General features: G+C 45.1%; 1 protein-coding gene across 1 annotated transcript in view; it reads left to right on the top strand.

Annotated features, from left to right (window-relative positions):
* Positions 1 to 2,623, top strand: part of LOC135912996 (receptor-type tyrosine-protein phosphatase F-like) — a 110,676-nt gene extending 108,053 nt beyond the window's left edge. The window contains exon 13 of the mRNA XM_065445606.2: positions 2,487 to 2,623. Coding sequence (XP_065301678.1) covers positions 2,487 to 2,500 — 14 coding nt within the window. The 3' untranslated portion in view covers positions 2,501 to 2,623. The remainder of the gene's footprint in view (positions 1 to 2,486) is intronic.
* The last annotated feature ends 11,432 nt before the right edge of the window (positions 2,624 to 14,055 follow it).

Below are 14,055 nucleotides of genomic sequence, written 5' to 3' on the forward strand. Positions count from 1 at the left end.
CCTAAGAACATGTTTATTAACTGGGAACTTCGCATGATCCGCTCATTATCTGTATGCTCTGTTTCAGTCTATCTGCTTCAGGCATTTGAGACATGATCAGTTTCGGTTTCTTTTTCACCAAGCTTTATAATTCCAATTATTTTGGAATGCCCCACTGCCTTGAAGGTGGCAAAGGCAACTCAGGGTTGCCATTGCAACCCTGAGTTGCCATTATCTGTATGCTCTGTTTCAGTCTATCTGCTTCAGGCATTTGAGGCATGATCAGTTTCGGTTTCTTTTTCACCAAGCTTTATAATTCCAATTATTTTTGGAATGCCCCATTGCCTTGAAGGTTGCAAAGGCAACTCAGGGTTTGCTAACATTGATTCAAAATGTATCAAGGCTCTTTGTGCGGAGTGGAAATTTGATGAAGTGGCCAGCCTAGGCATGTTTCTTGATCCGCGCTTTATGGCCACAGTTCATCAGGCATCTGGTCATATGATCTGGCTGAACAACCTTCTGACAACGGAGCTCCAGGAAGCCGTCGTGGAACACCGTGGGGACACCGCCGTGCCAGCGTCGACTTCGTGTCCACTGGTGGCATCGAGTGTATGGAATGCTTTTGACGATCTAGTGATGAACAAAGAGAAGATACATTTGGCATCTGCCCCTGAGAGGGAAGTTACGGACTACGCGCAAAAGCCTCTTCTGGAAAGGGGCATGAATCCTTGTGAGTGGTGGCAGTCCATTGGCCGCTTCAGGTACCCGCTTTTAAGTGCACTCGCCCGGAAGTACTTGGCGATCCCTGCCACTTCAGTTCCTAGTGAAAGAGTCTTTTCTACCGGTAGAAATGTGACAGTGCATAGAGAGCGTTTACTTTCTGGCCATATTGAGCAGTTAATTTTCCTTCACGACAATCTGTAACAAGCGTTTTACCTGACTGAGGGCATTACCTGAGTCCATTATCTATAATTGAGTACCTCTTTAATTTGAAGCAACCTTGTAAAATGCAATGTTATTTTTAAAAGGGTAATAAATCTATTGTTACCTCTCTTGCAATTTTTAATACTACATATGTATTCGATATTCGATTCGATATTCGAAGAGAGTTCTTCGCCTTATTCGTATTCGATTCGTAATCGAAAATTTCAATATTCGCACACCCCTAAAAGGAACGTTTTATTGTTTGGGCCAAGCTACCTTCATGCGTCCTTACGCCGCTCCTGGCCCTGAACGAGCACTTCGCCTCACTGCTTAACCACGTGGCATTCGCTTGCGCGTGCGTGCTGTCGCCCACCTTCGGAGAAGCGCGAGCACGGTACGTTTTGCCAGGCACGTTCGTTTCAGTCACGCGTGCGGCATGGAAGCGTTGCTAGGCGTTGCACGACGCCGGCGTGCCAGCGTTGCTGGAGCACATCAAGTTTCGCACTGTAATGCACTGCTTCTTTAGATTTAGTAAACAAAACTAAAAAATAGCGTCCACGCTTCTCTATATTAGCTCATCAACTTAGAGATTGTGCGACGATACAACCTTTTTTTATTGAATAGGGGTGTTCTGGTGTTCGCCTAAAGCTTTTAAGAGATAATCTCGAACCCAGGCATGGCGGCAACCGCTCCTTACGTGAGGACGGGTGAAGGGAGCTTTCAGAGTACGCTTGCTTCCTCCATCGGTCCTTCGCTGTAAGGAGGCCTCACGTAAGGTTAGGAAGCGCTCGAAGGAAAGGAACGTTTCATTGTTTGGGCCTTAGTGTTTTTCTCCTTACCTTTTCCAATGTGCTATGTGGAAATCTGATGCACGATCCATAAACTGTGGTTTAAGTTCGCGCTGTGGCCACATTTTTAAAGTTGGGCTATGTCTTTTGATTTCCGTTGCTTAGGTACACTGATGTTACTTAGAGCGCGAACGCCCAGTGTACATCAACTGGAAGAACCAGTTGATGAAAAAAATTAATGTCTGTGCTGCACAGCAAGGCGTTTGGCAGACCTGAAAGCATAGATAGATATGGTGCCTGCCCTGCTGGAAATGCACCAGCCCGCTTCCCTGGAAGAACCTAGGTGCTCAAGAAGTACTTGACTAACCTACCCGGTAATTATTCTGTGCTTATTTTCATAAACTTTGTAATAATATTGTTGTTACGTTTCCCTACATTACAAAATGTATACCGTGTTATTTCGAACCACAAACGTGAAAGAGCTATACCATAATGAAATGAAATGCATATTTTATTCATCTTCAACTGTCATATAAACTTGTTTTGGAGACCACATATTCACCATTATGATGTGCGAAGTCATCAGTGCCCATGATGCGTTGCATTGCTATGTGAGCTTTTTACTGCCCACAAGTTGTGATGCAGCAGTTTCGTAGCATTTGTAGCCAGCACTTTAGTATGCTGAAGCTACTTTAGCATGAGCTAGTGTACATTAAGAAATATTCCTTAATTTTAAGGTTAATCACAGCTTGTCTGAAGTAACCGTAGTGATACACTCTATACTTTATTTTTCAGGACCGTCATTGTGACAGTCTGCACCATCATTTGGCCTAATTTGGGATCCTACAATACACGCTGCTACCGTGCGTTTTGTTCCTCGGTCAATTGGAGAAGTTCTTCAAGCCCCATGGAAGCCAGCTGTCGTCCCTACCCAATAAAAAAAATTCATTGTTGCGACGCTCATAATTCACCTTAAGCTGAAGCTAGAGCCAGACCAGAAAGAGCATATATTCTGGAAGGATTTACCATTAGATGCCGTCGGGTGCTCACACCCGACAGGCTACTGTCTAGAATACAGGTGGAGTTTTGTTCTATATTATATTTGTAAGCAATACTACTGCTTCTGCTTGCAAGATCAGAGTTCACGCTGTATTTGTTCAGTATTAAAGTACTGAAAGGTGGGCATAATTTTAAGTTGTTTTAGAAAAAATAATGGCACTTGGATTGACCAGAAATTATTAAGGGGTACATACTCTTTTATTAAATATGGCTGAAGAAAATAAATCTGGATAAAAAATACAATCACTTCAGCTGCGAAGTGTCTATGAAGGCAAATGCATGCAGTCTAACTGCATTTAGTGGTGATGTTTGAGCATATAAGATGCCGGATGCGGTAGGATAGACGTCTTAGCCAGAATATTGCGACAACTATTGTAGTGCCGCAGAACACATTCACTGTAGTTATTCACTTGCACACCAATGCAAGCGCATCACACACAGCACACTTGGAAAGGAACTTGCTCTGCGTGCTTGTGTTGCCAGTCTGGTGCCTGCATAGGACAAGGGGTTGGTGATAAATACACAATGATGTTAAGGTGCATGAAAAGAAGCTTGGGTACTGTATTCGTTGTCTTTAGTTTATTTTCATCATCATCATTTATTATTCCCTTAAGGGCCCCGCGTGGGGTATTACATAAGGGGGGGCGGCAAAATAATAAAAACATCCAAGGAATGGTCATGTACAAAGCAACAAAAAGCCACAACTGAAAAGACACTGCAAAAAAACCTATGCACTAATCAGCCTAAGAACTTCCGTACTAATTAAATTCGTTTAAGAGTTTATGGTCTAGAGCGCGATTTTTTTTCTATAATAAGCTCATACCCTTTTTATTTATTTTCAAAAGAAACATTTTTCAGCTGGTCTGGCGCTTGCGCAGCCAGACTGATATACAGCGATCTAATACTTACATAATGAGCTCTCTATACTCCTGGAATGTTCGCAACAAAGATATGCGAGATACATCTGCTACCACTTGCTAGCAACATCTGTACTAGGAGCTCTCACTGGACTGCTACAGCTTTATCACAATAAAAAATAATGTGATGTGCAAAAAGTATACTCAGTTGTATTGTTATTGTGTTTTTTACTCAAACAAAACATTCCATTCACCTGTGTATACGTGAAGTTATAATTCGGAATGCCATTTCATAACTGGCCACTTCTTAGTTGGGCTCGGATGTTCATAGGCATGATAAGCCAATTAAACTGGATATTTAGAAGCAAGGCTCACGTAATTATTGGTTACGACTTTAAATTCCACCAACTGCACACGGTCCAGGCAAAGTTACAGTACTATATTTTGTTTTCTCTTGCTCAACTAGCTGCATGGTATTAAAGAAAATTGAAAAAAATTAAAGTGAACGCACCTGCTCGTTTATAGAGATGATCCCCTTGCTGCGGTGTGCTTTGCCATCCTTGATTAGCGCAGTCAGTGACGATCTATCCTAGTGCAAACCGCACGAACGTTGGCGACTGCCGGCACTTGCACAGGTACACGCACTAATCGCAGGAATCTTCGTCGCTGTTTTCTTTTCATAGGTTTGAAGTCAACTGCAGTAATGCATCGTGCCGTGCTTGAATTGATGCGGCCTTGTACGATCAGCCGTGAGAAACACACAAATGCTCTGGCGCCAATAGTAGTTTTGGAGCACTCGCGCGAAGAATACCTGTATGCAGGTCAACAACTGGCTCATGCCAGGAGTAATACGACAGCCGCTGCACTAGCTCGCAGTCTTCTTGACAGGACGGCCGATCTGTCTCAGCGCCGCAGTGGAATAATTCCGTTGCCGAAGCACTCCAGAGGATTGCAGTGGTCCCAAAAACGAAGTCTTTGAAAATGCGAAGTATCGTTAACTAAAGAAAAACTACGGAGGCAACTGGCGTCCATCCGAAAAAGCTGATGAAGCGAGCGACATAAAGCACGGCCGCCATGTTTACGCACTAACTTCACTCAAGGAGCGATTCAAGGTAGCTGCGAGGCTACCTTGACATTGTCGAGTAAAACGCTCGAGCTTTCCTTCACTCAAGGCGCGTTTCGAGTGGAGGGCGATTTGTGAAACGAAAAACCGCACTCAAGGAGCATTTCGAGTGGAGGGTCGAGTCGAGGTGCGTTTGTGAATACGGTGGTGAAACGAACATGCCTGGCCATACGTACCACGCTTGCGCTTCTCCGCAGGTGGGCGACAGCGCGCATGCGCAAGGAAACGTCACGTGGTTAAGCAGTGAGGTGAAGCGCTCGTTCAGGGAAAGGAGCGGCGTGAGGATGCATGAAGGTAGCTTTGGAGCTACCTTATGCTGAGGATGCACCAAGGAAGCCTTCACCGAGGGCTCCTTAGTAAGGAAGCTTTCAGAGTGACATAAGGTAGCCTCACTGCAATGAAGGCTTCCTTACTGAGGTAAGGAAGATTTCATTGTTTGGCCCTAAGAATGGGCTGGGGTGCGTTTGGCATGTATTCTCAGATCATGAACAGCAGGTTGCCATTATCCCTCAAGAGAACAGTGTATAACAGCTGTGTCTTTCCAGTACTCACGAATGGGGCAGAAACCTGGAGGCTTACGAAAAGGTGTCTACTTAAGTTGAGGACGACGCAACGAGCTATGGAAAGAAGAATGATAGGTGTAACTTTAAGGGATCAGAAAAGACCAGATTGTGTGAGGGAACCAACTCGAGTTAATGACATCTTAGTTGAAATAAAGAAAAAGAAATGGACATGGGCAGGACGTGTAATGAGGAGGGAAGATAACCGATTGTCATTAAGGGTTACGCACTGGATTTCAAGTGACGGGAAACGTAGCAGGCGGCGGCAGAAGGTTAGGTGGGCGGATGAGATTAAGAAGTTTGCAGGGACGACATGGCCCTAATTAGTACATGACCGGGGTAGTTGGAGAAGTATGGGAGAGGCCTTTGCCCGGCAGTGGGAGTAACTAGGCTGCTGCTGCTGCTGGTGCTTCTGATGATGATGATGATCTCGGATGTTTGTCCAGCACCGCAGCTCGCTGTCTGCAGGGAATATCCATCGACACTGGCATCAGTTCCTGAGGCTACCTATATCTTTTGGCCGCAAGCTCATCACTTCAGTGGGCAAGAGAGCAACGGAGGCAGCATGATTCACGCTTGGCCCATTTGCGTTTCGCAGGTTTTCCTGTCATCCGTCCTTATGCTGTGCCTGCCTCCTGCTCAGACGGCAATCACCGTTTCTACAACTCAGGAACGCCTGGACTAGACCGGATGCCAAGTTTTCCGGGCATTATCTCGGATGTTTGTCCAGCACCGCAGCTCGCTTTCTGTGCGGAATACTCATCGACACTGACATCAGTTCCTTAACCTACCTTGAATTAGTAAAGGCAAGGCGCAGAAGGCCAGTACTCAAGAAGAAGAACACAAACGACAGCACCAGCGCCTCCTGTCGTTTGTGTTCTTCTTGAGTCCTGGTCTTCTGCGCCTTGCCTTCACTAATTCAAGCATGAACCAACTAGCCCAAGCAAGAGTTTTACTTGAGACTACCTATATCTACTGGCTGCAAGCTCGTTACTTCAGTGGGCAAGAGAGCAACGTAGGCAGCATGATTCACGCTTGGCCCGTTTGCGCTTCGCAGGTGTGTAAACGATATTCTTTATATGCTAAAGAAGCGGCAACCCGTATGTATACTTGCTGTTGCTACCTTGCCCACAAGTGTTTTATGAAATTGCCTGTGACTGTTTTTCGTTAATGTTTCTACTACTATGCTCTGGTAATGTGGAAACAAATCCCGGGCCTGACATTCGCGCGGCATCATTTATTTCCTTTGAAGACTTGCCCGATGATCCCGCAGAACAAATGCGGGTTCTTTTTCATTTATTGAAAGATTTCCATACTCATTCTGTGCAATCAGAAAAAAGTAAAGCCGAACTGTCCGCTGACATAAAAGCCATAAAAAGCAGTCAGAAAAGTATGGAAACGAAGATTGGCAACATTAACGATAGATTGGATAAACTTGAACAAAAAACCTAATCGTTAGACATTATGCCTGAAGAACTTAACGCAGCACGCCATACACTAGAAGGCGCTACCGCCAGGCATGACTCTTCGGAAGCTCGTCTAGACGATTTAGAAGATAGGTCGCGTCCCGACAACTTAATTTATCGGGGTATACCTGACTCTCCTGAATCGTGGGAGCAGTCTGAAGCACGTGTCAAATCTTCCCTTCTTTGTGTGGCGGATAATTTGCCCGATAATGGTATCGATCGTGTTTATCGTATCGAACCTTTCGCCGCCAACAAGTGCTGCCCCATTGTTGTGAAGTTTTCAAACTATAAAATTAAACAAATAGTTTCGGTGCGCGTAGAAAGCTAAAAGAAGATAACATCACTATGAGCGAAGATTTTTCACCCGCAACGCGTCGTATACGCTCGAAACTTGCTGATTTTGCCAAAAGTCGATCGGAAACGCAGCCCTAACAGCTTAGGTACAAAACCCTTGTCATGAATAAAAAGCATTACGTGTACACTGCAGAAACAGACAGCGGCGCTGAACGCAAGCAATTTGCTTCATCTGATAACCGCCGTACAAATGCCAGTGCAACTAAAGGTGCACCAAGCTAGAGGTGCGCGAGGGGCTGTGGGTAAGATCAGTTGTACACATCTGGTACTCTTTACTAATGTTCGAAGTCTGTCTAATAAGCGTGACCTTTCAAACTCTGCTATTGATACTTCCAATGCACGCATTCTCGTATTAACAGAAACCTGGCTTCAGCCAGATGTAATCGATCATGAACTTTTTTCGTCAGTTAATCAATTTTCTGTATATCTCCGTGATCGAGGGTCGCGGACCAGCGTAGGTGTATTGCTCGCCATCTCGAAAGAACTCCCATCATACCACATCTACATTACCTGTGAGTTGGAAACCGTTTGGGTTGTCGCTGAATTTCCCAAGCAAAAAATAATTATTGGTGTCTGTTACCGCCCCCCTTCTCACAATACCATTTTCGTTAACGAACTGCACGATCTCATTAATTCTGTGGTGTGTCAATTCCCGAGGATACCGCTTTTCTTAATGGAGGATTTTAACATCCCTAATGTTTCGTGGGACTGTGAGCCACCTGCGCTGAAACCGCCTTCTTCTCTCGCAAGATATTTTTTGGATATGTGCGCTGTATTTTCTTTAACACAATTGATAACGAAACCAACTAGAATCGCTGAATTAACAGCACACATTCTTGACCTCGTACGAGCAACACACCCTGAATACGTTTCTAACATCACTCACCTGCCCGGTATAAGTGACCACTCCATTCTATCATTTCGCATTAACCTTTCACGTCCAAAATGCAAGAACAGAAAGAAAGTTACAAAAGACGATAAAAATGCGAATTGCGAGCTAATCAACCAGGAACTTTGCACTTTTCTTGACGGTTTTCTCGATGGTTTTGAAGAGCGAATGGTGCAATCAAACTGGGATTTATTTTTATGTAAGGTTCATGAATTAACAAATAAATACATACCTACTCGTATGATAATTGCAAATGCTGATGCACCATGGTACAACCGTCACATAAAACGTTTGTCGAATAGGAAAAAAAAGCACATACCTCTCAGCTATTCAGTCCCCAGATGACGGCCGCTGGGTATTATCCGGGGTAGTTGATCCAGGTGAGTGCGAGTGCGAGTCAGTGCCACTAAAGGCGAGTGGAAGTGAGTGGAAGTCAGTGCCACTAAAGGCGTTTCCACTCCCCTTTAGTGGCACTGACTCGCACTCGCACTCACCTCCACTCACACTCACTGGCACTCGCACTCACCTCTACTCGCACTCAGTGACGCTCACTGATCTACGAACAAGCTTCCGCCGTGTACATAGCAGCCATAAAGAATGCTAAAGATAGTTTTCTAAATGACGCGTTACCTTCAATGCTCACATCCGATCCCAAAAGGTTCTGGTGCGTGTTTCATCCTAAAAGTGATTGCGCAATCAGTCTTGTTGATTCTGCAGGGAATACTATACCTGATGCGCAGTGAGCCCGTGTGTTAAATGAAGTCTTTGTGTACAACTTCTTTACAAGAACTCAAACAATGTTTCCTCATGTTAAACCTTCAGGATTTAAAGTAATGTCTCCCATTATAATTCACTACAATGGCGTGGTCAAAGCTATAAAAAATTTAAAAGCCTCCTCCTCACCTGGGTTGGATTCCATTAATCCTAGGTTTCTTATATATACAGTCTGTTAATCATCAATTATATTAACAAAAATTTTTTCAACAGTCTCTACAGAACAGTTCCCTCCCCACTGACTGGAAGATCAGGACGGTGATTCCGCTTCACAGGTCTGGTAATAAACATTCGCCTCTAAATTGTCGCCCCATTTCTCTAACTTGCATTTCATGTAATATTTTCGAGCATATTCTATTTTCAAATCTTGTTTCTTTTCTGGAATCGAACTCAGTTTTTTCGCTTTCACGGTTTCCGCAAGACACTCTCGTGTGACACTCTACTCGTATGTTTCACTCACCGTCTTCATGCTATCCTCGATTGTTCCTCTTTAACTGACTGTATATTTTTAGATTTTTCAAAAGCCTTCGATAAAGTATGCCATAATCTCCTTTTATATAAGCTGCAGTTACTAAATTTGGATTCTCAACTACTTGGATGGCTTGGATCTTTTCCACTAAGTCGTTCGCAGTATGTCTCTGGTAATAACACTGATTCTCCTCCGAGTCCTGTTTCCTCAGGGGTACCACAAGGATCGGTGCTTGGCCCTCTCCTTTTTCTAATCTACATTAACGACTTACCTTCCTGCGTCTCTTCCCATATCAACTTGTTTGCAGGTGACTGTGTAATATTTCGAGAAATAACTAGTCCTAACGATACTACTATTCTTCAGTCTGATCTTGATGCTGTGTCCGATTAGTGTAAGACTTGGTGCATGAAATTAAACACTAAAAATGCAAAGTCATGCGTGTAATCCGATCTACTCATGCAAATGTTTCATATCATCTTGACAAAGTTCCTTTGGAAGTAGCATCGTCATACAGATATCTTGGCGTCACTATATCCTCAAAATTAACCTTGAATGATCACATTGTATCCATAATCACCAGCGCCAACAAAACACTTGCATATCTTCGCCAGAATTTCTCACGCGCTCCTCAAGCTCTGTTACCTTTACTTTATAAAACAGTAATACGTTCGAAGGTGGAATACGCCGCCTCTGTTTGGGACCCTTTCCCTGACAATCTAATCTACTCACTTGAAATGGTTCAAAATAACTCTGCACGTTTTATTATGTCTAATAATGCTCGGACCGCAAGTGTGACTAATATGAAATTGAGCCTTGAACTACCATTACTACCATCTCGCCGTAAGATTCATCGCTTGTGCCTTTTTCACCGCATATTTCACTATCGTTCACTACATGGCGATTTCATCTTGGTAACAAATAAATTCAAACAGCGCTAGACCACAGGACCAGAAAGAGGAGGAGACAAACACAGCACTGTGGTTGGCTCCTCCTCTTTCTGGTCCTGTCGTCTAGCGGCAGTTGATTTCATCTTTCCTCCCCAGTATGTATCATCACGCATTCACCACCGACATAATGTAGCCGTTCCTTTTTGCAGGGCTCCTACTTTTCAGTATTCATTTTTTCCCAGGACTTGCGAGGAGTAGAACCATCTTCCTACCACTACTGCAGAAATTACGGACCATCAACGATTCAAGAATGCTTTAACTAAAAGTAACTAATTAGTTCTTTACCTCATGTTATTTATTCGTTGTTTCTTCTTGTTTGCTTGTGCTTACCTGTATCATCTAGTCATATTATATTGTTTTATAGTTTGGAAATTTGTGTTGATTTGATTTGTTAATTAGAGTATTGTATTTGTATTCGTGCATTATATATCTCCATGTATAAGTGTATCTTTTCACAAAAGTCTTTCTTTTGCCACTCCCCTCTGTAATGCTTCGGCCCTGAGGATACAGTAAGTAAATAAATAAATAAATAAATAAATAAATAAATAAATAAATAAATAAATAAATAAATAAATTAGTGTTATCGAAGTACCTTTAAATGATTATACAATGCCGTGTTTTTTTATTGCGTGATGGTTCGAAAGGCGAAAATAATGGGCGTGAAGGACGAAGCAAAGGAATAGTAGTAATTGTTGGTAAATTTTCTTGTGAGCAACATGCTTGCCGCTTGTATCTCTTTAATTATCAACAGTATTACATAATTACTGTAAATTATGTTCACTCACACTTATTTGAACATAATTGAACATAATTAAACATAATTTGAACAAATTATGTTCAAGTCAATCACACTCACTCGCACTCACTGGCACTCACTCGCACTCACCTCCACTAACCTCCCCTCACACTCACTTGCACTCACCTCCACTCACACTCACTGGCACTCACTCGCACTCACCTCCACTCATACTCACTGGCACTTACTCGCACGCACTTCCACTCGCCTTTAGTGGCACTGACTCGCACTCGCACTCACCTCCACTCACACTCACTGGCACTCGCACTCACTGACGCTCACTGACACTCACTCGCACTCACCTCCACTCACACTCACTCGCAGTCGCACTCACCTCCACTCACACTCACTGGTCCTCACTCGCACTCACCTCCACTCGCACTCACTGGCACTCACTCGCACTCACTTCCACTCGCCTTTAATGGCACTGACTCGCACGCGCACTCACCTCCACTCACACTCACTGGCACTCGCACTCACCTCCACTCGCACTCACTGACGCTCACTGACACTCACTCGCACTCACCTCCACTCACACTCACTCGCAGTCGCACTCACCTCCACTCACACTCACTGGTCCTCACTCGCACTCACCTCCACTCGCACTCACTGGCACTCACTCGCACTCACTTCCACTCGCCTTTAATGGCACTGACTCGCACGCGCACTCACCTCCACTCACACTCACTGGCACTCGCACTCACCTCCACTCGCACTCACTGACGCTCACTGACACTCACTCGCACTCACCTCCACTGACACTCACTGGTCCTCACTCGCACTCACCTCCACTCGCACTCACCTCCACTCGTATAGTAAAAGCCCTGGCATATAGTAAGAACCCTGGCAAAGGGTTATTTGTGTCTTTCCCAATCCTATTTAATGACCAGTTTTTCGAATACGTTTGAAATAGCTGTTCTCGATCGTCTGAAAAAATAATTAAACCGGACATTAGGGGTGCGATCTTGCACGCGTTCCAAAATCGAACGGAGGCGGTCCGTTCTTTACGTCGCGAAATTGGCGGTCCGTTCCGTTGCGTTCGTCCGATAACAGACGACACGGAATGATTGACAGCAGATATCACTTTACAATTGACGTCATGGCGTTCGTCACGGTTCAAACTGACCAATCGTGTGCGGCTTGGTGGAACGGACCACCTCCGTTCTATTTTGGAAAGCGTACAAGATCGCACCCTAGCAAACAAATACGACGTTTCAACAACGACGTTGTCTTACTCGTGTCTCCTTTAAGCCACCGTTTTTTCCGTCTCAGACAAACGCTATAAAAACGTCATGTATCCCTTTTGCGCTACCTGGGAATGGATGGGACAAAGGTGTTTTTCCATTTCGGCCTATGGAAATGCGGTCACCACTGCCGGGATTCTACCCCGCGCCTTCGTGCTTATCAGCGCCACACCATAGGCACTAAGCCACCGCGGCACTCTTTTTTGAAGTTTACAACCATATATTACGGGAAAGTAGATGACACAGAAAAGGAATAAAGGGCCATATAACGTAAAACTATTCCAATGTGTTTTCATTCCAATCCCCTGACGTCAAATTTGCGTAACCAGGGATGCAAGTATTGGGCGGCCACCCACAGGGTTGTCTGAACAAACCAATCAAATGCTCCCGTCGTTCATAGGAGGTCACTTTTGTTTGCTTGAAAAACGAATAACATTGCGAGAACTGACCCGCGCGCAGAATCGGAGACCGCCTCTTCGAGTTCAGAACTGCTGGCTCAAAACACGCGAGAACGCCTGGTCAGGTACAATGACATCACCAAGCACTACCAGCTAGGCAGGCGGTTGCTGCACCCACCTCACCCCATGCTGAAACGTCGCCAGGCAGTCATCTGGCGACAGTTGCAAACACAAACATTCCCCAGTCTGGTGCGATTGCAGCACATTTTCCCCGCGCAATACCCGACTGCTCTTTGCAAATTATGTCAGGAAACTAGAGCGACGCTGTCACACATGTTGTGGGAGTGCCGGGTTGCCTCAGCTACAATGGCAGTAGCTCCGGAGGCTCTTGCGTCGAAGTGGGCCGCTGCTCTGCGCAGCTCCAACCTCAAGACACAAGAGTGGGCTGTCCAGCAAGCCCGAGAGGCGGCGACGAGGCAAGGCCTCGAAGTCCCCTCATGGGAGACATGAGCCCGGGTCGTCAAATTTGCCGGATTCAGAATAAAGTTGTTTCCATCCATGCATTGCCTGCACTGAGCGGCTTGTCTTATTTAATTGGCTCACAAGAAGCTAGGAGCATGCTCAAGTGGAGAGGGATTCGATGGTGCCGAGCCACTGCACTGAATATCGATAGCCGGATGAAGAGGGTGGTGCCGGCGTCTGCGATTGGTCCGCTTTCTCTTACTTAGCTTGCGGTGGCTCGTCGACAATCGCGACGGCATGCAATGGAAGTTTAAGAATGACGCTAAAACGGATCCTCAGCAAAGAGTTGGCAGAACGAGGTCGTAAACGTGCCGAAAGTTCTCGAAAACGTTACGCGGCCATGCAAAAAGTTTTGTTACACGCAAATAAACCCATGCGCTCCGGCAGGGGCGAGTAGCCAGTGCCGGAGCGATCAGCGGCAGCCATCTTTTATTTTTTTCGAAACGGGGCAGTCTGCGGCTATTCAGAAGAAAAATTCAGTTTTGTTCGGCATAATAATGCATCTTTAACTCGTGTGCTTCACTTTGACGTGGTAAGTTTTTGTGGTTTTGTAACGTCGCGTTAGAGGCAGGTGAAGTGGGTGCAACCCGAAAACATTTGACCTATAGTCGAGGGCTACTGGCAAAGAGGCTTCGAATCAGAAATAACTATTTCTGTTTTGTTCGGTCAGATGATGCATAATCCGTGTGTACACGTCATATCAGATGGGGTGCTATCGCGGTTTTCGTGACGTCGCGTGACAGACAGGTGAAGTGGGGGCAAGCGAAGGGGCAACGGCGAGACCATTTCCCGCCTTACAGCCAAGATTACCAATGCAATACGTCTCATCAGACGGGTCGCCAACCGCAAGGCCGGGATGTCAGAGTTGTCGGACGATGCCACCGATGTCAACCAGATGTAGGAGTC

Source organism: Dermacentor albipictus, unplaced genomic scaffold (assembly GCF_038994185.2).
Source record: "Dermacentor albipictus isolate Rhodes 1998 colony unplaced genomic scaffold, USDA_Dalb.pri_finalv2 scaffold_13, whole genome shotgun sequence".
Taxonomy (NCBI): domain Eukaryota; kingdom Metazoa; phylum Arthropoda; class Arachnida; order Ixodida; family Ixodidae; genus Dermacentor; species Dermacentor albipictus.